Source organism: Triticum urartu, chromosome 1A, assembly GCF_056163025.1.
Source record: "Triticum urartu cultivar PI428250 chromosome 1A, HENAU_Tu73, whole genome shotgun sequence".
Lineage (NCBI taxonomy): Eukaryota > Viridiplantae > Streptophyta > Magnoliopsida > Poales > Poaceae > Triticum > Triticum urartu.
This window is the reverse complement of record NC_141873.1, coordinates 490,765,199-490,789,648: the sequence shown is the minus strand read 5'-3', so window position 1 is coordinate 490,789,648 and position 24,450 is coordinate 490,765,199. Positions and strand designations below refer to the sequence as shown.

Genomic DNA, 24,450 nt, shown 5'->3' with positions numbered 1-24,450 from the left:
TGGTGCTGCCAATGCTTCTAAGTAACTCGCTTGATGTGATGGCTAGCCCGTTGCACGTATAGGTAGCAGGTCGTGGGTTCAAGTCCTATCAGTAGCGCCGTCTGTTTTGTGCGAATTTTACATCCCGCGCGAGACAGCGAATGGGCCGGCCCAGTCGCACGCCTCTTGTGTGTTGCATGAGCTATTCGCCGTTTTGGTCAGCGCGTTGGGTCGACTTTTGTGTCTGTTTCGATTCAAATGGACACACACAAACGAAATGAGCCGGTGCGTAATTTTGTTTTATAGTGTGCTATATAAAACATGGTTGACGCTGTACTCTTGAAAAAAAAACATGGTTGATGCTAAACATTGAAACAATTTAGGACGTTGGATCTAAGGATGTGTACGGTTCAGATGCTCTGGGTAGCAGACTACACGGGCCGGCCCGAGTATGTGAGTTTTGGGGAGCCTCCCAACCCAGAAGTGCCAAACGTACCCAGAGGTTTTCCCCATCAGGAGCAGAGAGGCGACGGCGGCAGACGAGTTGCAGCGGCTTGCCGAGATGGAGGCGGGTTCGGATATGACGAAGGAGGCTGGGAGAAAGAGGGAAACCCACAGCGGGACCGAGATGGCCGGGGGGAGTAGGAGAACCTCGAGGAAGATCACAAAGAAGACGGAGTATCCATCGGTGCTGGATGTGATGGATGCCGCGATGAATCAGGTACTAAAGGAGCAAATGGAGTGGCTGGTGGCGAGGTGGAACGCCGAGAACCCCGACGCGACGCCACTCGTGGTGGAAGCGCTCACGGAGGAGCAGCGAGAGTCGCTGGAGCGAGAGCATTTGGCCAGGGAGGTGTTGATTGGTCAGGCGTACGTGGATAAGATGGCGGCCGAAGACATGGCTAGACTGAAGATGGAGGAAAGTAATCCGAAAAAGGATCCCGACGAGCTGTATTACCAGGAGTACCGAGAGAACTGGGAGTGGAAATATGCTGAAGAGTTCGGCTCCTTCGAGGCCACGAGTAAGATAATCTCCATTCCTTTCCCTTCTCTTATTACTGTGTAGAAATTTCCCCGAAAGGGTCGTGCCGGATCTCACTACCTTCAGTGTAACAGAGTTGTGATGCTTAGCATCAGATCTGTTTGCGACGGTACATCCTGAGAAATCAAGCAGAAACAGCTGAGATTTAAACAGGTTTAGCCAAGTATTGCAGGCAGTTATTTCTAGTATGAATGATAAAGCAGAGATATAGTTCTACTTATTACATAAAAGTTTTTGCAGCGTAAAACATGAAAATGCATGTGAATTAAGCTGGTGGCCAGGTCTTGACCTCCATTTTGTCTTCACTCAGCAGAGGATATCTCCTCAATGAGCACGCCACTTGTGCCAGTGTATACTTGTATATGCTGGTTGTTTTTCATCGCACTGAAACCTGTCAAATCCGCATTGTTACTTATCACAGCGTTGAATTTCTCTTGTGGTGTTGCTGTGATCCTACTTTCTGTAAACCTTCAGCACCCAGCATTGTAAATTCCCTGCGAGTTTGATTTTCAGCTGTAATTTTGCTTTCCAAATGTGTTTAAACAGTCTGTTATATCAGAACTGTGCTAGATAGTTATGCATTGATGACACTGATTGTTTTGCCTTACTCCAGCCCCAAATAGATTTGTCTGCATTTGATCCCCCTGTTGTCTGCCTCAGGCTCTTTACCCTGGTCGTTTGACAGTTTAAATTCTTGTGGAAGCTTTGCTCGATCAGTCCAAAAATCAGTATTTTTCCATCCCCTGTAGCTATTCTTCTATTATCTATATAGATGTTTCCGACCTCTGCAAATTTTTAATTCCCACCCCTCATTTCCATTAGGTGTGCATATTTTAAACCATTTCCCCCAATGTCATTTCTTCTGTTCTTTTACCTCGCTTACCTTTGTCCATTTTGATTGTCATTATCTTTTGTATGTAATGGATACATCGACATGTGGCATATCGATGGACTAGTAAGGTGATCTAAAAAAAGTGATAGACTAGTAAGGCATGAATTGGTCACCCCCCCACACACACATCCAAGGAGATAATGGTCCATCCTTTAACCTTTCTAGTGTTCTGCATTTTTTCAATTAAATTGCTCTAATGTTTCATCAGTAGGCCCGCCCTGGTACACCTAACTACCTTATTGGCCATGAACCAACCTGACTGACTAAAAGTTACTCTCTCCCTCCCATAATATAAGAGCGTTTGACACTAATATAAGAGCGTATTTGACACTACACGTGTGAATCATCCTACATAAGTATGATAGTATCAGCCGTGATTGTAGGATAGATACGGATACCCCCTTCTTCAACCAAATATGGTATGTGTCTGATTATCACATCACTCAATTGTGCCATATTTTGCCAAGCAATTTTGACATTCAAAGTACCCCCTGTTGTAACACTTTTGAGCCATTTCAGCCACGTTTCACTAAATCCTCGATTCTCTATGAAATGAAAAAGAAAATTCCAATTGATGTTGTCGTACATTTTTGCAAAGTTCAATGTCTATAGTATACCTTACTATTTTTACAAAATGGGTCAGTATAAAAGCATGTGAGTAAATTGGGCAAACCTTCAATCCGCACATCATCTTTTGTCACTGAGTAAATAGTATGTTTTTGTTGCCACTCATTTGCTACCCTTTGAAAGCACGCTGTTTTGTTGTCGCCCTCCAATAGCCACTTCTTGCTACGCAGTTGAAACCAATAGTATTTATTTTTCTCATAAAGCTTAGCCAATCCAGTTTGTATTTCCCTCTACGTGCAAGTTGCTCTCTGCTAATTACTCTCGTCTCCTCCTCTAGATTTTATAATTCATTCTGTAACTTCTTGTTCAGAACTATAGAATTTCTCCTCTTTTGTTTGTCCCCCATAAATGTAAACATTTTTGGGCTTCCTATAATTTGAAAATAAAAGCTATCCAGCGGGCTTACATTTCTGATAGGCTCGTTACAAACTGTTTCCACTCTATCAGAAACTCAGGCTGCTTTGTCTAACTTTTATCATATCGAAATTCGTTTGATCCCTCATCAGCGACTAAACAGTATATTTCCAATCAATTGATGATTCCGTTGCATCTCTTCTTGCTGTATGTTCGATCAGTTGATGTTCCCACTATATTTAATTTCACCATTGATCTAGATAGATAGAGGCAGGACATTATTGAATCACAATTTACTGTCACCACATGCATAGATTAATATCTCTTTAACTGAAGTGAAATCTCCTGCTACTACATGCAGCTCGGATCCCCGCCATGTGTTTCACGGACAAGCCGACGAAGCCTGGTGTTACTAAACCCAGGCGTAGTATGCAGATCTTTTCAGTTAAAGTTGAGGAAATATATGGGGATTTACGTTGGCCGTTGGATGTGTTTGGCATCGTTGCTGTGAGGGATGACCTGGATCACCATCGCAATATTATCTTTGAGCGCAAAAGGGATAACTGTCAAACTCTCAACGAGGAGGTTCTTATTTCTTACATTCATTATGTCTTATTTGTTTCTAGCTCTGCAACAAAGCCTTTTTTAATTACTCCCTTTAGTGTTGCCGTATTATATGTACCATGTGTCTGTTATGGTTTTTACTTCACAACCCCTGGTATATGTTTGATACTATCATACTAGTATTGTCTTTTACTGTACTTCATGAGAAATGGCTGCAAGATGTTTTAGAAACATTGCAAGGTATTGGAAAGCAAATGTTGCAGACATTACTTACGCTAATATGCTTTGAGCTATATGTGCAGACCTCAACCATTATAGTTCCTTCTCTTATATGTTACGCTAACGCATTTAGGCTAATGTTTCCTGCCATCATTTGTCTATGCACCTCACATTGTATTATTGTCAATGCATGGTGACATTTTCTCTTGATTGTGCTGCTCAAAATTTACTTATTAGTTTAAATTTGCTCTTTTAGTTTGAATGGTTCAGAAATATTTAAACATCCTTGCTAACCAAATTAAGTGTATTGGCATTGTGTTCATCCTCAGTTCTTTGTTGTTGTGCCCACAGATTTTCTAGTTTAAGACAATATATTATCACTATAAATTAAGTTACAGTTGATGACCAGCTCTCCCTTTTTCTTATACCAATATTCGAGATATTCTCATTGTTTACTCAAATTGGTGGTTGTTGCATGCAGGATCCATATTTAGTATTAACAGGTCCTGCCCGTGCTCCTCTGACTCTTTTTGGGCCTATGCATTTCGATATCACGCTGAAAGTGAAATGCAGCAATGAGTTAGAGGACAAAGATCTAAGCCTGCTAGGCTTTCGCTACGAGTGCTGCGAATCGATCAATTATCAAGCCAGTAAGGGAGAGCCTACCGTCAGTTCATGCGTGAGCAGCCAAAAACATAGAAGCAAGCTGAGCACATTGGAGCTGACTTGTGGTATTGTAGTCTCATCCATTGAGGCCACAATCAGTGTGCGTATTGTCGACGGGTCATGGCCAGATGGATTCAGCGGGCGGTTCTTTGCCTCGACTGCTAGCGTCAGTCACATGAGGGTGTTACTGCTCAATATTGGAGATGAGGATACGCCTGTTGTTGCCACTGATGGCACCATTGAGCTGTCACGACGCATGGTTTCTGTTGAAAGCTTTGGGGAGCTGAGAGTGAATGCAGCAGGTTGGCTAGGCAGCCAGCAGATTGACCGTGAGGTGTTCTTTCAACCATTGAAATCGGGTAGAAGCTCTCGTTCGCTGTAGGTTGGCTCGTGTGAAATGGAAGTTACCGTTGCCTGGTCCCTTTTTCCGTTATGTTATCCCAATATTTCTTCACCCAAGAATGGGTGAGGCCGATAGTAGCTGCTGTCTAACTATAATAACTTAGCCACAGTTCTTTAATGAACTTTGTGAGGCTTTTGCTAGCAGGAACTTGTCTGGCCTATGCGATATGTTTTATGTAGTCAGATATATTAAGTACTCCCTCTGTAAACTTTTACAGGACGTTGTAGATCACTGCTTTAGTGATCTTAAACGTCTTATAAAAGTGTACAGAGGTAGTACTATGGTTGTTGCTTCTGAAATGGCGTGTTATGAGTCGTGTTTTGTGCTAATTAATGATGATGGTAATCGAATATCTTTGAATGTTGTTGCATGTGAGGATAAGTTAGATTTGCTGTTTTAAACAACTGTTTAAATATTATGCTTGCACATTCTCAGGGTGGCATTTACAGGTTAGAAATACAAAATGTCCTGTATACTATAAATAGTATTACCTCCGTTCCCAAATATAAGTCTTTTTAGAGATTTCAACAAGTGATTGAGTGAATCTACACTCTAAAATATGTATATATACATATGTATGTTGTAGTCCATTTAAAATGTCTAAAAAGACTTATATTTAGGAACGGAGGGAGTATGTGTTAATTGTACTGGATTAATGTGTGTGTATGCAAATGAACCTTTCTTTTGCAGGTCTTGCACTTGCTTATGTTCAAATATGTACTATAAACTATGTGTTAATTGTACCGAATTAATGTGAGTGTATGCAAATGAACCTTATTCTTCCCGACCTTGCACTTGCTTATGTTCTTGGATCCATCCTGGGGCAAAGCAGACGGTGTTGTGCCGCCCGCCTCGGTCCGTGACCACTGAATGACGATGTTTTAGGATCTATAAGTATGTCGAGAAGGTGAATAGGCTACCAGTTGCCTCTGGATGCACAATACCCTGGTCGCCTCTCGATGCACAATACCCCGTTTTGGTCATATTGTGTACCCTTACCCTAGTCGGTCCACCCTAGATGTCGGTTATTCGCCCAACCTAGGGGCAATACTTTTGCTACACCTCGCGCATCAAGCAAACCATGCACAAGGAGATATCATGTGTGGAGGAGTGATCACAATGTTGGCCAACTCCTTTGGCCTCAACTACAATCATCTCCGCCCCATTGTCGGCAACATCGTTGTTACATCTGTGTTCTTACTAGCGCTGATATGGTCGTAGTTCGTAATGGCCGTCATTGTATCAAAATTCCTGGAGTGGTGTACTTGTTACTCACACCTATGTCTAACCGTTTCTCCATTGAGAATGGACAATTGCATTATGTTGCACAGGAAAGAGATGCAACGTTTGACCAAGAAGGGCCAGAACCTAAACAAGTAGATGAAGAAGAATTCGCCACCGACGAAGAGGAAGAGCAGCCCCAACAAGACTACGCCACCTAGGTGGACCTCGACAACCTTCAAGGCTCTATCCAAGATATGAGCAACCTCGCATCGTCCCTGAGAGGCACTTAAGCTCGAGGAGCTTCAAAACACTCGTGTTGGTTTGTTCCAACATTTTTCTTTTTATTTGCTTTTGCTTTTTTGCCTTTTGCAATTTTTTGGTTGCAAGATAGTTTTCAAAAACCCAAAAACAAAAAATAGAATAAGCTTTGCTTTGCTCTTGTTCTTTATTTAGCCCCTTGGAGTTCGTTTGCATTTTATTTTTAGAGGAGTTGGTCTATGCCAGGACAATGAGGAATGCAAGATCAAGGAAGAGAAGTGTGTAAATTTGCAACCATGCAGGTATGTCCTACGACCCCCGTCTTTTGCACTTGAATACTTAGAGTAGATGTAGTGGTTGTATGTGAGACATGTGCAGATGGGAGTAAGTCTTAATAGTTGATACAAAGGTTTTGCTCTAATAGCTGAAATAATTTTGTAGCCTTTGTTTTCTTTAGCTTAGACAACCAAGACTTGCCGTGGGATAGTTTTTAAGTGAAATGTTATTAACCAAGTATAACTATGCACAAGAGAAAGTCTCTCAAGACTTGGTAGTTGAGAAATTGTAGTGAAAGTAATGTTTAATCATGCTCAATCCCATGTTGCTAATTTTAATAGACTTGATAGCACTTGTGGATTAAATTCTCTAGAGGAACTTAGTTGAAAGGTGTGAGATTATGCCAAAAATTTGTGTTGTATATATCAACATGGTGTTACAGCCTCCGGCTGGTGCCATGGCCTTTGCTACTATAAATGCGTTTACATGTGTAAATGTGACCTTGTCACCCTTCTTGATGTTATGTTGAGGACTCCACTGGCCAATGAACGATCCATCAAGAGCGACAACTTGGATTTCAACTATGAGTTTGTTACCGTACGTAGTGGCAACACCACAAACGAATATTACTCAACTTTCTCTTGAGCGGGTGTGTATGTGGTAAATAAAGGGGATAGATCAAAAGAGCTCGAAAGAGGCATTATTGCTAAAGGTCCATAGTTCCCAAACATTAAGCCACATCGATAACCTATGCATGATCACTTATTTGGCATAATCTCCTTCATGTGTCAATCAAAGTTCCAACAAATAATGATTGAAACAAAGTGTTTAAGAGCCTAGAAGAGGAGACACTTGTGGGGGGGTACTCATGAGCACTTGAACATTATATTTTGCTACATGTTTTCTACCCCCTAACTTATGTTTTCATGACTCTATCTAAAAAAACTTTTCCATGCATTCCCAGCAAGCAAGTGTTGTCTAGATTAAATGAAATGAAGTATTGTAAAGTTGTTTTATCTAATAGATCAGAAACTTTATGTTGATTATCTTTGCTTCATTAACACTTGCTCTATAACCATACCACCGCTATATCTATGATAAGTTTTCAGGTCAAGAAGCGGAGGACTATCTAGGCATATCGATCGTAAGTGAACCAGAACCTTCTTGTTATTTCGGGTTAAACAACTGGGTTCCTTATGCTTCGGATTTCTCTCTATGTTGCTCGAGGAAGATCAAGTTTAAGCTTGGGGGAGTTGATGAGTGATATTTTTACACTCATTTCAACCTTGTTTAAACTGAGATATTTCATTAGAAGAGAGATATTTGCTTCGGTGTTGTCACTAATGGCTAATAAGTGCAAGGGATTCTAGAAATCTTCTCTTTGATATTTTTCCACAGGAAATGGGCTAACAGGGGAAGAAATCATGTGGGAGAAAGGGAAGGAAGGTAAATGGAGAGTCACCAGGAGGCCGCCAGAGTCATAGATGAAGTTCCATGCGACCGCGTGCGGTCGCATGAGCGGTCATTTGGCGTGGAAACCGAGGCAGGTCGTCCACCTGAGCAACTTTTATAAAGTATCCCAGTCGAAATGTAAACATGAGAGCGTTGGGGAGAACGTCGAGCACAGCCATAATATCTTCATCATCATCTTCATCCACAAACCCTAGCGGCCGCCATTTTCATCTCCATAGCCATCTCCACCACCATGGTGCTCTCTCATCTAGTTCATACTTGTAGTCGTGCATCGCAAAAGGCATCCATTGTAAGACATATTGCGATCAAATCTCAAGATGTGTTCTTCAATGTTTTCTTCTCCTGATCTGATCTCCTTGTGTGAGTAGATTGATAAGGTATGGGGTGAGGCATGAGCCTTGGAACCTCAGTATTTGGTGAAGGGGTCAATGGGAGTCTTTGACATAACGTCTCGTATGTGTGAAATAAAATTGTTTCGTGAAGTGTCTCTTGTCTTGTCTGCGATCTTCATTCCCGCAGGTACCCAGGATCATGGAGATTGAGCACCAGTGAGGCTAGGAGCAAGGGGAACGTGGAGTGTTATACCGAACACCGATGACAATAAGGTTTAGTAGGGTAACATATGGATCGTAACCTTGGGGATTCATGAGGTGTAGTCATGTAACATCCCAATTTTCAATTTGGATGTTATACATAGGTCATCATATGCATATCATATTTTATTTGCATTTTGGTTGAGATCCTAGAAATCTTAAGCAACTCAAGGACCCAAGGAAAGAGTTGGGGATTTCATAAATTTTCATATTTGAATTTTTCTCAAATTTGAAAAGAGGATCATTTTGATTCTAATATTTTTCTCTCCAATTATTTTCAATATTAAAAATAAAAGAGGGAAGATAATATGACTTCTTCAAAAAGAGAGGAATATTGGAGGAAATTTTTTAAAATCAAATAAATATTTTATTTGAATTAGAAAAATATGCATTTTTGAAAATTGCATTTTTAGGCCAGAAAAATGTTCACTTTGTTCTAAATATTAGGATTAGGCGATGAAAATTGTTTTTGGCATTTTTAGATTTTTTGTGTTTTATTAGGATTTCATTCGGGCGGAATATTTTAAAAAAATGTTAGCCGACCGAGCCAGGCCAGCTAGCGGCCCAGCTCGCGGCCGAGCCAGGCCGCAGCCCAGCGGCCCACCCCGGTCGTCCCCGACCCCGAGCTAGAGTCCAACGCCTCCACGCGCCGCCGGCCGCCGCCGTCTCCGCCCCGGATTCCTCTCCACCGCCTCGACCTCGCCCCTCCTCCAAGTCTCCTCCTCCCCCTTTATATAGCCCGGACCCCGGTCCCGTTTCCCTCGAAACCCGAGCCACCGGAGCCCGCAGCCGCCGCCACGCCCTCGCCGGAGTTGCCGCCGCCGCCGAGCTTCGCCGCCGTCGCCCCGCTCCGCCCCGCCACTCCCGACCGATGCCGCCCCCTCCATCCTGACTGCCGAGCTGCGCCGAGCCCCCTGACGCCCTCGCCGCCGCCGGAGACCCACCGGAGCCGCCGCCCTGTCGACGTCCGAGCCGCCGCTGCCGTCTTGCCGGATTTTCATCGGTTTTGGGTATAAAACTATTCGGTTTTTTGGTTTACGTTTTTTCGGTTTTCGATTTAGATAGGTTTTTTTTTTCGAGTTCGCTAATTAGCGAGCGTTCGCTCGAACGTCTCTGTTAGTGAACGTATTCACTCGTTTGTCCCCGATAGAGAACTTTCATTCGATGGTCTTTTTCTTTTATTTTATTTTCGGCCAGGGACCTATCCGTGATTATTTTTATCACAGATTAGCCCCTGATCTTTAAACCCTCGCAACTTTTTGCTCGTTCATCCAAATCCAGTGAAACCAACGCCAAAATCTTCATCTCGGACCGCTCTTTCCAGTTAACCAACTTGAACATGATTTTGACAATTTAAAATTTGGTTGCAAGTAGATTTGAATTTGAACTTCTTTTGACCTTAGTTTGAGTTTCGTAACTCCGATTTGATTGATTCTTTTTGCAAAATCGAAGCTCTTCAGTTGAACTTCAATTTGGATCTTTCCTCTTAAGTTTTACCCTTGCATCTATTGCTTGAGTGCTTATGTATGTTATTTTTTGTTTGCGATAGAGTTTCCGGAGTGCGAAGCGTGCTACTACAAGTCACTAGGGTTTTCCGATCGTCAGCAAGGCAAATAACACTTTGATCATACCCCTTTATTACCTAGTTTTTATGCATTAGTTTCAAACCCTCAAACATTGCATGAGTAGGAACTGTTTAACATGTGGGTATTGGGAAGTAGTTGTTGAGGTAGTACCTATTGCCCTTTTCATTCAAACCCTGGGAGTTACTTCTACGTTATGCTTATACTGCTATGCTATGCTCGTAGACGTGGTTTGGTTTGAGTGTTTCATGACAGTTGTGAGTATTATTATGAACTAAGGGTTTATTTAAGGTGGTTACTTTAACACACCTCTGGGTGGATTGTTTGTGGGCACTTGGGGTAATCCAGTGTTGTCCAAGGAGATCCCGGGGAATCTGTGTGATCATCCTATGGTCTGCCACCCAGGCTCAAAGGGATCATAAAATTATTCATGCTAGAAACTTCCGTGTGCAGCCACAAGCCATTATGGGCTCTAGCATAGTTAAGTATGTTATGTGACCTCTTTCAGTGGTAAACTAGCAGATGTAGGGGATGTAGGTGGTACGGTTTACCCGTTGAAAGGGCTAATGCTTCTGAAAGACCGTGTCTCGGTCATCCGTTTCTCAAACATCATGCAGTGCGAGAAATCAAACGGAGGAAATCGAGTCTTGTGGGGAAAAGTGCGCAAACCTCTACAGAGTGTACAAACTAATCATGGTTAGCCATGTCCCCAGTTATGGACGTCTTGAGTATCTGGTGCTTGAATTATTATGTTGATCTCATCACTTTACTTAATTAGTTTGTTGGGTTAATGATTATTAATTTGGGATTGAGATGGGGTTACCATTCTCAATGTTTTCAACAAAATTTGTAGTTAAATAAAATATATTCCTTTGTTGTAGGGAAAAACTAGCTTTCTGCAAAAATAACCATAGAGCCTCCACCAGACAAATATGCATATAGTTATAGCTACTACTTGTTCATTGCTCTACAGTGTTATTCTGCCAGCATATTCCATGTGCTGACCCTTTTCGGGCTGCAACGTGTTATGTTGCAGACTTTTCAAACGAAGAGTAAGGTGCGCTATGCCGTTGGAGTTGATGGACTCATTTTACCTTTGAAGCCTTCCGTTGTTATCTTCATTAGATGGCCTTCAGCCATATTATTGTAATAAGTACTCTCTTTTGAGATATTCGATGTAATAAGTGTGTGATTGAACTCTGTTATAAATCCTTCAAGTACTGTGTGTGTCAGCATTACCAATTCAGGGATGACACTTATGCACAGAGATTTGATCGTTTGAGGTCGGATCGCTACAAGTTTAAACGCCCAAAGCTTTTGTGTGATATTATTATCTTAATTATCGAGGTAACCCCGCAAGACGGATAGGGCCTGTGTTAGGACAACTGATTCTTGATGCAGGACTTGTGCCGGTGAAGATGTTATTTGGACACATCCCCCACTCCGATACAAAGCAAGCACATCTTGATGGGTGACTCCCCGAGCACAAACTAATATCATTTTTGATCCCAACACCAATACATGGTTGTAAGCATTAGGTCCTCATTCACGTACCTTCTTTTTATTATAAGTGTTTGAATCACAATTTGCTTGTTTATTCGGTCAAAAGCTGGATTTGAAACTTTGGCACAAGCTTGCTAGAGACCATTGATTCAAGGGAATCTTCCCCTCATGGGTTCGATACCCAGTTTCACCTATGAGGAAATAGGTGTGGGATACACTTTCTTGTTCCAATACCGGATCAATAAAAAGGAGATATCACCGATCCATTTAAACATGAGAAGGTAAAAACTATAGATAATGGGATCAAGCTTTCAAGTAAGAAAGTTTTTAAAGAGCACAATGATAATATTCTTGAGGGAGAAAATTCCATGGAAGCTACAATGAAGATGCCAAGCACTGGGGGGCAGCAACAAAATTGAATGATCGATGCAAGAAAACCCAAAGAAAACAAAGGACGAAATAAGCACAAACATAAGAAATCCAAAGTTACTTTTGCAGATAAATATCAAAATAAGAGTGAAGAGAGAAATGCTTATTGGCCAAGTAATTCAAAAGCATCAAGATCACCCCTAGGCGCAAATCTGGGGACTGGTATTGGCAAAAGGAGAATTTTAAGCATCATATTTGTATCCTCCTTTCGGGCCACCAAATGCCAATGTTAGGATGCATCCCTATAGTAATTCTTATCCATATCCATCATGGGGCATGTATGATACACGGGCACATTCTTCATCTTATTTTAGACTATGTCACCAACATTATGCAGCTCCAATAAGGTCAACATTTGATGAACAATCACGTGTCAAAGACTGTTTTAATCATAAGGAATTGGTCCAGAGCTCAAGGAATAAGAAAGACGTGGTCAAGCAAGTTTACCGTGTTAAAAGAAATGATCGTAGGAGTGCTACTTCAGATTTGATCTCAAATGAAAAAGAGCCAATTAAAGTGTTGACATTGGCTACTAAAGGGATGAGGCAAGTCAATCAAGTGCTAAATCTGAAGATAAAAAGTTTAGAGTGCACAAGGTAAAACAAGGATTGCCATTGCTTCAAACAAAATCACAGTCGGGGCATCCACTAGGCTTATCGTATTGGCAAAATAAGGAATTACAAAAGCATAATGCACAAGAGCTGAGAAAGAAGAAAATGGTATGGGTTCCCAAAGGGGGCAATCAAAACAAAAATGATGTGCAAGCTTCTATTGCAACAAGTACAAAAAAAGTGAAGACATAGAAGGATGGAAGCGACGAACAATTAAGTCGAAGGTTTGCATCACAACATCAAAATCATCGGTTAGCACATCATCCATATTATTCAACCATGCCATTGATGCCTTTGCCATGGAATTCATCCGTAGGTATGATCAATTACCCTCCATGGATTTATTTTGATCCATGGATGCAACATAATTTTCTACATCATGAGAGGGTATTACCAAATCACTATACATTTGGTTAGTTCCATTTTTTTTTCTAATCCAAAAGAGATGAAATATTTGATTGTTATTTCATTTATTTATTTCGGCTATACATGCTTTGGTGGATGAGTTCTACATGGACCTCATGGTAATGGTTGATATTTAACTATCGCCCTAAGAAACTATCTAATCATGGTCGTGGTATTCTAGCATCATCCTTGGTACGATTGGAGACTGAGGCAAGGTGCTAAACATATTGAGGCTTTCGCTGATTCGTTACTAGTAGTGCAACGAATATCAAAAAATTATCAATGATTTGGGGAATCACTTATAATTTATTTTGAGGCATGTCTAGATGTAATATTCTCCCTGGGTTGCTTTCAAATTGTTCATATATCTAGACATGACAATTAGAAAGAGTTGGCACAACATGCATTCGGCTACTATGTTGATCATGGTGTATTGAATATCTATCAAAGCCGATGCTTTGTCTCATCGACACGGGTAAGGCCGAACCAATGACCACCGCTTTGGCCACTAATGAATTTTTTATGCATGCAAAAGCAAGGACTGGAGAAACTTCATTGTTGATTATCTGCAAGATCATAGCTGAAGGATGGACAATATGGTTTGATGAATGGCTTTGATGTGCATATCTATGAAAATTTATCGTCGGATTAATGAAGTCGAGAAGGTTTCACCCAAGTTTGCATCAAAATTTTCACACAAGCAATGGCGGATATATATTTATCATCCTAGGCAGACATATAGATGGCCGATGGAGTGTTGACACCGTCCTTATAGAAAACCCGGTACAAGTTACTTTCCGGCATGCTACTTTGTCAAAAATAGGGGGGCATAGGTTGATGCTCAAAAAGTAGCACAATCATAAAAGTTGCTTAAAGCTATGCCAAGATTAATTCAAACTTACGATTGGAATTCACCATCAGATGTCTCTCTTCGAGAAGATCAGGATGAATACGAAGATGGTCCATAACGGAGCTTGGATGCAAAAGTCGTGACAATTTTAGAGATGCTCATATTGACACCAGATTATAAAATGTACAAAACTCAATTAATATGGCCTTGGTTAGGAAAAGTTTCAACATGAAAGTTGTGCGTCTCGTCAAAATGATCGATTTTGATATAAAAATCATGTAAATCCTGTGCAACATGTGGAGTCAAAACAAGGCTAGGGACAAAAACTGCAGAGTCACTTTGGACCCACCGAGTTGATTTGACTCGGTGAGACCGAGTTGATGTCAGAAAAATTGGGAATTCTGAATGAAACCACTCCGAAATTCTGACTTGAATATATAAGATTACAGAAGGTTGGCCATGTTCACTCGGTGAGACTGAAGCAAGCCACTCCGAGGCTTCGAGTTGATCCAAAAAAATACCAAAGATTTCTATCCGAGTTAGGTTAGGGTTTTTGACATTTTAAAAAGAATTTTTAGTCCTTTTTCTTGTACGGGAAGTCCAACTACCTCATAAATAGATGAGAGGTGATGGCCGATTGAACAACACACAATCGATAAATCAATCTATCATCTTTTACCTTCTCGCTTGTTCTTTTTCTTCCTTGTTCTTCGTTTGTTCTTCTTGTTGCAAGGTGGCGAACCTCGAGGACCCAGGAGTGATCAAGTCGACCTAGGGCAGCCCATAGTGAAAGTGAAATCATGCCCTTAAATCATGTTTTGATGTTGATGATAATATACATGTAGGGGACTAACTATGTTTGTCAAGTAAATCTCAGGTGTTAGTCCCCGGTTCATCAAGGTGTGCGGATCAAGAGCATACGAAGTGTTTCTTACTCAAGGACGAAGTATCAAAATGATTACATATTTGTTTTCTTGAGTATAGGATCCCACACTATTAAGAGGGGATCGATAGGGTTAGTTAAAAGACTTGATCTTGCCACAAACCTCCTTCCCAAAAATGCACATGCTCCATATTTATATTCTCTGACATGTTTTTGTCTCTGGCCTGCCGGATGTCCGGGCCTCATGCCGGATATCTGGCCTGCTCGCCGGATATCCGGGCCTAGCTATCCAGAGAGCACTTTGTGCTGGTGCTGCTTGTCGGATGTCCGGGCTCCCCCTGCACCTCGGATTTTCGGGCTTACTTGTCGGATGTCCGGCTTGTGCTATCCAGAGGGCGTATTCATCTTTGTGAACTTGCCGGATGTCCGACCATGTGCCGGATGTCCAGGGTTTCTTGATTTGCCGGATATCCGGTCTTGGCCCCCGGATGTCCGGCCCCTTTGTGTTTTACCTCTGCTTCTCCTTTGTTCTTCAAGTGCCTCGCCAACTTGGATGTCCGACCACCTTGCCCGGATGTCCGGCCTGCCCGTTCACTTGTGCTACAATAGCCACATTTGTGCTCACACTATATATAGCCCTTCTTCCCCACAGGAGAGGGTTGACCATTCACTTTGAACAAACCCTAGAACACATTTCACTCTCTCTCTCACTCTTCCACACCAAATCTTAGATCCCTAAGGGATTTGAGAGCATTTGAGAGAAGTTGTCCGACCAAGTGATAGATCCACTCCTTGTGGTTACTTGTCTTTTTGCACTTATTTATATCATATTGTGCTTGCTTACACACCCATTGGTGTTACTTGTTTATCTTGCTTAGCTCCTAGCATTATACTTGCAATTGTTAAGCTCACTTTCATCTTCCGCATTATTGCCTAAAATTTCTAAGTAACAATTAAAATTAGTAATTGTACCTATTCACCCCCTCTAGGTCCATCTCGATCCTTTCACATAGACATCGCACGCCCTAACGGGGTCCCTCCCGGGTGTGTGGGGTTTCGGGTCTACAAAAGTGCCTGCCGGATTGCTTGCGTACCGCACTTCCATCCGGGCCTCCTTCGACGTGAGCTGCGGTGCATCACCCCGACGTCGAGGGTACATGGTGACATTCATGTGTGAACACAAGCGTACAGTCTTCACGATCTGGTAGCGCTTCGCCGTCCAGAGCTAATCATCACTAGGGAATTAGAGGGAGGAGACTAGAACCACACTGAGCTTCTAATTATCAGGATTAGAGGATCTAGATCAAGCTCTAATTGGTCAACTAGGACCAACTAGGACCAACTAGAACTAGAATTAGAGAACTAGAGGAGGCTACAAAACTTTAGTTCAAAAGGTGCCAATACCTCAAGTATATAGGTTTGGAGAGGGGAGAGGGGGTGCCACACAAGGAGAAGGATTCCCCTCCCCTTGCACCGGCCCTAGGAGGAGGAGGAGTCCCCCACTTGTCCAATTTGGCCTCCCCTAAGTGGGAAAGGGGGTGCCTCCCCTATTGGGCTTTTGTGGCCCAATTCTCCTTCCATCGTTTGTCCTTTTAAGACCCGTTGATATTAAATTAAATATAAAAGCCTCCTAACTATTATCAGAGCCTTTTATTATTAATGTAACACCTCCAGAAACATTTTCCACCTATATATTATTTATCGGTAATACTCGGTGCTCGATAAACTCCGAACACTTCAAGTTTCTATCAAAACTATTTCAAATATTAATGAAACAATTTCACAAATATATTCTCCTTACTCCCGTCCTACTAAAACTCAGCAGATCATGATTACCTTAAGCTTGTGACCCGGTAGGTTCGGTAAAACATAGACATGAATAAAACCTCTTTGCTCAATGACCGATATCGGAACCATGGGCGTCCATATCAATCCCCATGAGTACATGAATGACATTCGAGTGAACCTTTGATTATCATGTGGTATTCCCTTTGCTTCGAGATACTTTACAAAACCCAAGGTGAGATGTATCGGTATCCTCTTGAATCAAACACATGCTCACTATACCGGTCTCCTTGTTAACAGGTTTGATCTTCTTTCTCGTTGACATGTTAAAGCATCCCCGTGATATTGTCACCTGTGTCTGGCTAGACGATGATAGATGCCGTCACATCGAGAGGGCCCTAAGAATATATCTCCATCGTCGGAGGAGCAAATTACACTCTCGAGCTATCTAGTCCCTTCTCAAACTTTCCGATGAACCCGTAAGTTGTCGTTATGATCACCATATTACAAATGACGTGTGAGCAACCCTAAAGTCCACCGTATGGTAAGAAGTGACTACGATACTCTCATGGTCTAAGGAACTAAGACTCACGTTAACACTCCGTGTTATAAAAATAGACTTCAGATGATATTATCTCAAAGTATAACAAACAAGTTTGGTCGATTCAATATGATCGTTCTTCTAATGCCATACTCTCAATGTCGTTTTAGGACTATCGTTACACTTAATGATATCCTAAAATCCGGGAAACATGATCACCAACAACACTTAAGCTAATCTTAGAGCAATACTGGGAATCTTATTTTGTCGTTTATCATTCCACACGTGCATATGAGTTTTCCACCGAATCGCACATTCCAAGATCATAGCAGTTACAGCATAGAATATAAACTCTTAATTATGAATACAAAATATAATAATACAATATTATTGCCTCTAGGGCATATTTCCAATAGCAGCAACCGCGGGTGATGCAGGATCAAAGTCTTCATCAGCAATAGGCAACTTGGTAACTTCAAGTAGCTCGCGAGCTGGGGCCTTGAGATGCTTGTCACCAGTCATCTGATACGCCCATTTTGCATCATGCTTTTATATCAATATTTATTGCATTATGGGTTGTTATTACACATTATGTCACAATACTTATGCATATTCTCTCTTATTTTACAAGGTTTACATGAAGAGGGAGAATGCCGGCAGCTGGAATTCTGGGCTGGAAAAGGAGCAATATTAGAGACCTATTCTGCACAACTCCAAAAGTACTGAAACTTCACGGGAGCACGTTTCAGAATATATAAAAATATTGGGCAAAGGAAGCACTAGAGGGGGGCCACCCACCATCCACAAGGGTGGGGGGCGCGCCCCCTGCCTCGTGGGCCCCCTGGCAGGCCTCCGGTGCCCATCTTCTGCTATATGAGGTCTTTCGTCCTAGAAAAAAATCATAAGCAAGCTCACGGGACGAAACTCCGCCGCCACGAGGCGGAACCTTGGCTGAACCAATCTAGGGCTCCGGTGGAGCTGTTCTGCCGGGGAAACTTCCCTCCGGGAGGGGGAAATCATCACCATCGTCATCACCATCGATCCTCTCATAGGGAGGGGGTCAATATCCATCAACATCTTCACCAGCACCATCTCATCTCAAACCCTAGCTCATCTCTTGTATCCAATCTTTGTCTCAAAACCTTAGATTGGTACCTGTGGGTTGCTAGTAGTGTTGATTACTCCTTGTAGTTGATGCTAGTTGGTTTAGTTGGTGGAAGATCATATGTTCAGATCCTTTATGCATATTAATACCCCTCTGATTATGAACATGAATATGCTTTGTGAGTAGTTACGTTTGTTCCTGAGGACATGGGAGAAGTCTTGCTATAAGTAGTTATGTGAATTTGGTATTCGTTTGATATTTTGATGAGATGTATGTTGTCTTTCCTCTAGTGGTGTCATGTGAACGTCGAGTACATGACACTTCACCATTGTTTGGGCCTAGGGGAAGGCATTGGGAAGTAATAAGTAGATGATGGGTTGCTAGAGTGACAGAAGCTTAAACCCTAGTTTATGCGTTGCTTCGTAAGGGGCTGATTTGGATCCATATGTTTCATGCTATGGTTAGGTTTACCTTAATACTTCTTTTGTAGTTGAGGATGCTTGCAAGAGGGGTTAATCATAAGTGAGATGCTTGTCCAAGGAAGGGCAGTACCCAAGCACCGGTCCACGCACATATCAAATTATCAAAGTACCGAACGCGAATCATATGAATGTGATGAAAACTAGTTTGACGATAATTCCCATGTGTCCTCAGGAGCGTTTTCCTTTATATAAGAGTTTGTCTAGGCTTGTCCTTTGCTACAAAAAAGGATTGGGACATCTTGCTGCACCTTATTTACTTTTATTACTTGTTACCCGTTACAAATTACCTTATCACAAAACTATTTGTTACCGATAATTTCATTGCTTGCAGAGAATACCTTACTGAAAACTGCTTATCATTTCCTTCTGCTCCTCGTTGGGTTCGACACTCTTACTTATCGAAAGGACTACGATAGATCCCCTATACTTGTGGGTCATCAAGACTCTTTTCTGGCGCCGTTGCCGGGGAGTGAAGCGCCTTTGCTAGGTGGAATTTGGTAAGGAAAAATTATATATAGTGTGCTGAAATTTACTGTCACTTGTTACTATGGAACATAATCCTTTGAAGGGCTTGTTCGGGGTATCTTCACCCCGACCAGTAGAGCAAAGAGTTGCTCCTCAACCTACTGAACCTACTGAAAATGTTTACTTTGAAATTCCTTCAGGTATGATAGAGAAACTGCTAGCTAATCCTTTTACAGGAGATGGAGCATTGCATCCCGATTTGCACCTAATCTATATGGATGAAGTTTGTGGATTATTTAAGCTTGCAGGTATGCCCGAGGATGTTATCAAGAAGAAGGTATTCCCTTTATCTTTGAAGGGAAAGGCATTGACATGGTTTAGGCTATGTGATGATATGGGATCATGGAACCGATTGAAATTGGAATTTCATCAGAAGTTTTATCCCATGCATCTGGTTCGTCGTGATCGTAATTATATATATAATTTTTGGCATCGCGAAGGAGAAAGCATCACTCAAGCTTGGAGGAGGCTTAAGTCAATGTTATATTCATGCCCCAATCATGATCTCTCAAGAGAAATTATTATTCAAAAAATTTATGCTCGGCTTTCTCTCAATAATCGCTCCATCCTCGATACTTCTTGTACTGGTTCTTTTATGATGAAGACTATTGAATTCAAATGGGATTTATTGGAGAGAATTAAATGCAACTCTAAAGACTGGGATCTCGACGAAGGTAAGGAGTCAGGTATAACCCCAAAGTTTGATTGTGTTAAATCTTTTATGGATACCGATGTTTTCCGTGAATTTAGCACTAAATATGGACCTGGCTCTGAGATAGTAGCTTCTTTCTGTGAATCCTTTGCTACTCATGTTGATCTCCCTAAGGAGAAGTGGTTTAAATATAATCCTCCTATTGAAGTAAAAGTAGTTGCACCTATTAAAGTTGAAGAAAAGACTATCACTTATAATGATTCTGTTGTTCCTACCGCTTATATTGAGAAACCACCTTTCCCTGTTAGAATAAAGGATCATGCCAAGACTTCAACTTTGGTTCGTAAGAGTAATACTAGAACACCTACACCCCCTGAGCAAATTAAAGTTGAACCTAGTGTTGCTATGGTTAAAGATCTCTTGGCTGATAATATTGATGGGCATGCTATTTACTTCTGTGATGAAGCTGCTAGAATTGCTAGACCCGACACTAAAAATAAACATAGACCTGTTGTAGGCATGCCTGTTATTTCTGTTAAAATAGGAGATCATTGCTATCATGTCTTATGTGATATGGGTGCTAGTGCAAGTGCAATACCTCATTCCTTATATAAAGAAATTATGCATGATATTGCACCTGCTGAGATAGAGGAAATTGATGTTACAATTAAGCTTGCCAATAGAGACACTATTTCAGTAGTTGGGATTGTTAGAGATGTTGAAGTCTTGTGTTGGAAAGTTAATTATCCTACTGATTTTCTTGTTCTTGGTTCCCCATAAGATAACTTTTGTCCCATTATATTTGGCAGACCCTTCTTGAATACTGTTAATGCTAGGATAGATTGCAAAAATGATGTTGTTACTATTGGTTTGGGGGATATGTCTCATGAGTTTAATTTTGCTAAATTTTGTAGACAACCCCATGATAAAGAATTGCCTAGTAAAGATGAAATTATTGGTCTTGCTTCTATTGTCGTTCTTCCTAATGATCCTTTAGGACAATATTTGCTCGATCATGAAAATGATATGTTTATGAATGAAAGAAGGGAAATAGATGAAGTATTCTTTAAATAGGGACCTATTTTGAAACACAACTTGCCTGTTGAAATCCTAGGGGATCCTCCACCACCTAAGGGTGGTCCCGTGTTTGAGCTTAAACCTTTACCTGATACTCTTAAATATGCTTATCTTGATGAGAAAGAGATATATCCTGTTACTATTAGTGCTAACCTTTCAGAGCATGAAGAAAAGAAATTATTGAAAACTTTGAAGAAGCACCATGCTGCTATTGGATATACTCTTGATGATCTTAAGGGCATTAGTCCCACTCTATGCCAGCACAAAATAAAATTGGAGAAAGACGCTAAACCGGTTGTTGATCACCAACGGCGGTTAAATCCTAAGATGAAAGAAGTGGTAAGAAAAGAAATACTAAAGCTTCTGGAGGCAGGTATAATTTATCCCGTTGCTGATAGTCAGTGGGTAAGTCCTGTCCATTGTGTCCCTAAGAAGGGAGGTATTACTGTTGTTCCTAATGATAAAGATGAATTGATCCCACAAAGAATTGTTACAGGTTATAGAATGGTAATTGATTCTCACAAATTAAATAAAGCTACTAAAAAGGATCATTACCTGTTACCTTTTATTGATCAAATGCTAGAAAGATTATCCAAACATACACATTTTTGCTTTCTAGATGGTTATTCTGGTTTCCCTCAAATAACTGTATCAAAAGAGGATCAATAAAAGACCACTTTTACCTGCCCTTTCGGTACTTTTGCTTATAGACGTATGCCTTTTGGTTTATGCAATGCACCTGCTACCTTTCAAAGATGTATGACTGCTATATTCTCTGACTTTTGTGAAAAGATTGTTGAGGTTTTCGTGGATGATTTCTCCGTTTATGGAACTTCTTTTGATGATTGCTTAAGCAATCTTGATCGAGTTTTGCAGAGATGTGAAGAAACTAATCTTGTCTTTAATTGGGAGAAGTGCCACTTTATGGTTAATGAAGGTATTGTATTGGGGCATAAAATTTCTGAAAGAGGTATTGAAGTTGATAAAGCTAAAGTTGATGCTATTGAAAAGATGTTGTGTCCTAAGGACATTAAAGGTATACGAAGTTTCCTTGGTCATGCCGGTTCTTACAGGAGGTTCATTAAAGACTTCTCAAAAATTTCTAGGCCTCTGACTAATCTCTTACAAAAAGGTGTTCCTTTTGTCTTTGATGATGATTGTGTAGAAGCATTTGAAATACTTAAGAAAGCCTTGATTTCTGCACCTATTGTTCAGCCACCTGATTGGAATTTACCCTTTGAAATTATGTGTGATGCTAGTGATTATGCTGTAGGGGCTGTTCTAGAACAAAAAGTTGATAAGAAATTAAATGTTATCCAATATGCTAGTAAGACTCTGGACAGTGCCCAGAGAAATTATGCTACTACTGAAAAAGAATTTTTAGCAGTTGTATTTGCTTGTGATAAGTTCAGACCTTATATTGTTGATTCTAAAGCAACTGTTCACATTGATCATGCTGCTATGAAATATCTTATGGAAAATAAAGACGCTAAACCTAGGCTTATTAGATGGGTTCTCTTGCTACAAGAATTTGATCTGCATATTATTGATAGAAAGGGAGCGGAGAACCCCGTTGCAGACAACTTATCTAGGTTAGAGAATGTTCTTGATGACCCACTACCTATTGATGATAGCTTTCCTGATGAACAATTAGTTGTCATAAATGCTTCTCGTACTGCTCCATGGTATGCTGATTATGCTAATTACATAGTTGCTAAATTTATACCACCTAGTTTCACATACCAGCAAAAGAAAAAGTTTTTCTATGTTTTAAGACATTACTTATGTGATGGCCCACACCTTTATAAAGAAGGAGTAGATGGTATCATTAGACATTGTGTACCTGAGCATGAACAAGAACAGATCCTACGCAAGTGTCACTCTGAGGCTTATGGAGGACACCATGCTGGAGATAGAACTGCACATAAGGTATTTTAATCCAGTTTTTATTGGCCTACTCTTTTTAAGGATGCCCGTAAGTTTGTCTTGTCTTGTGATGAATGTCAAAGAATTGGTAATATTAGTAGATGTCAAGAAATGCCTATGAATTATTCACTTGTTATTTAACCATTTGATGTTTGGGGCTTTGATTATATGGGACCGTTTCCTTCCTCTAATGGGTATACACATATTTTAGTTGCTGTTGATTACGTTACTAAGTGGGTAGAAGCTATTCGAACTAGTAGTGTTGATCATAACACCTCTATTAAGATGCTTAAAGAAGTTATTTTTCCGAGGTTTGGAGTCCCTAGATACTTAATGACTGATGGTGGTTCACATTTTATTCATGGTGCTTTTCATAAAATGCTTGCTAAGTACGATGTTAATCATAGAATTGCATCGCCATATCATCCACATTCTGGTGGTCAAGTAGAACTGAGTAATAGAGAGCTTAAATTAATTTTGCAAAAGACTGTTAATAGATCTAGAAAGAATTGGTCCAAGAAACTTGATGATGCATTATGGGCTTATAGAACTGCGTATAAAAATCCTATGGGTATGTCTCCGTATAAAATGGTTTATGGAAAAGCATGTCACTTACCTCTCGAACTAGAACATAAGGCATATTGGGCCATTAAAGAGCTCAATTATGATTTCAAACTTGTAGTGAGAAGAGGCTTTTTAACATTAGCTCACTTGATGAATGGAGAACCCAGGCCTATGAGAATGCCAAACTGTTTAAGGAAAAAGTTAAAAGATGGCATGACAAAAGGATACAAAAGCGCGAGTTTAATGTAGGTGATTATGTTTTGCTATACAACTCTCGTTTAAGATTTTTTGCAGGCAAACTCCTCTCAAAATAGGATGGTCCTTACATTATCGAGGAGGTCTATCGTTCTAGTGCCATAAAAATCAACAACTTCGAAGGCACAAATCCGAGGGTGGTGAACGGTCAAAGAATCAAACATTATATCTCAGGTAATCCTATAAATGTTGAAACTAATGTTATCGAAACCGTAACCCCGGAGGAATACATAAAGGACACTTTCCAGAACATTTCAGACACTGAAAAGGAATAGGTATGAGGTACGGTAAGTAAACCGATTCCAAAATAGTTCTAATAGCAATTTTTCTCCATTTTGGAATATTTAAGGAAATATGAAAATAAGAAGCTGTCCGGGAAGGACACGAGGCTTCCACGAGGGTGGAGGGGCGCCCTACTCCCCTTGGGCAAGCCCCCTGCCTCGTGGGCAACTCGTGTGCTCTCCGGACTCTGATTTCTTGCATGATACTTCTTTCGGTCGATATAAATTCATTATATAATCTCCCGAAGGTTTTGATCACCGTACCACACAAATATCTGCTTTTTTTGTTTTGAGCTGTTTTCTGCAAGGGTTGTCAAGGCCAGGAATCATGTCGTCTCCCTCCTCCAACAATGAGGGCAACGATGCTTGGCTAATGAAGATAGAGCTGAAGAGAGGAGAACCCGAGGAGATCAACAAGGATGA

At 40.9% G+C, this 24,450-nt stretch overlaps 1 protein-coding gene across 1 annotated transcript; it reads left to right on the top strand.

The window, feature by feature from the left end:
• Window positions 1–470: 470 nt before the first annotated feature.
• On the top strand, window positions 471–5,068 carry LOC125536253 (uncharacterized). The gene is made up of 3 exons (XM_048699448.2): window positions 471–1,001; window positions 3,256–3,479; window positions 4,159–5,068. The coding sequence occupies exons 1-3, from the start codon at window positions 542–544 to the stop codon at window positions 4,723–4,725; spliced, it is 1,251 nt and encodes a 416-aa protein (XP_048555405.2). The 5' UTR covers window positions 471–541; the 3' UTR covers window positions 4,726–5,068.
• The last annotated feature ends 19,382 nt before the right edge of the window (window positions 5,069–24,450 follow it).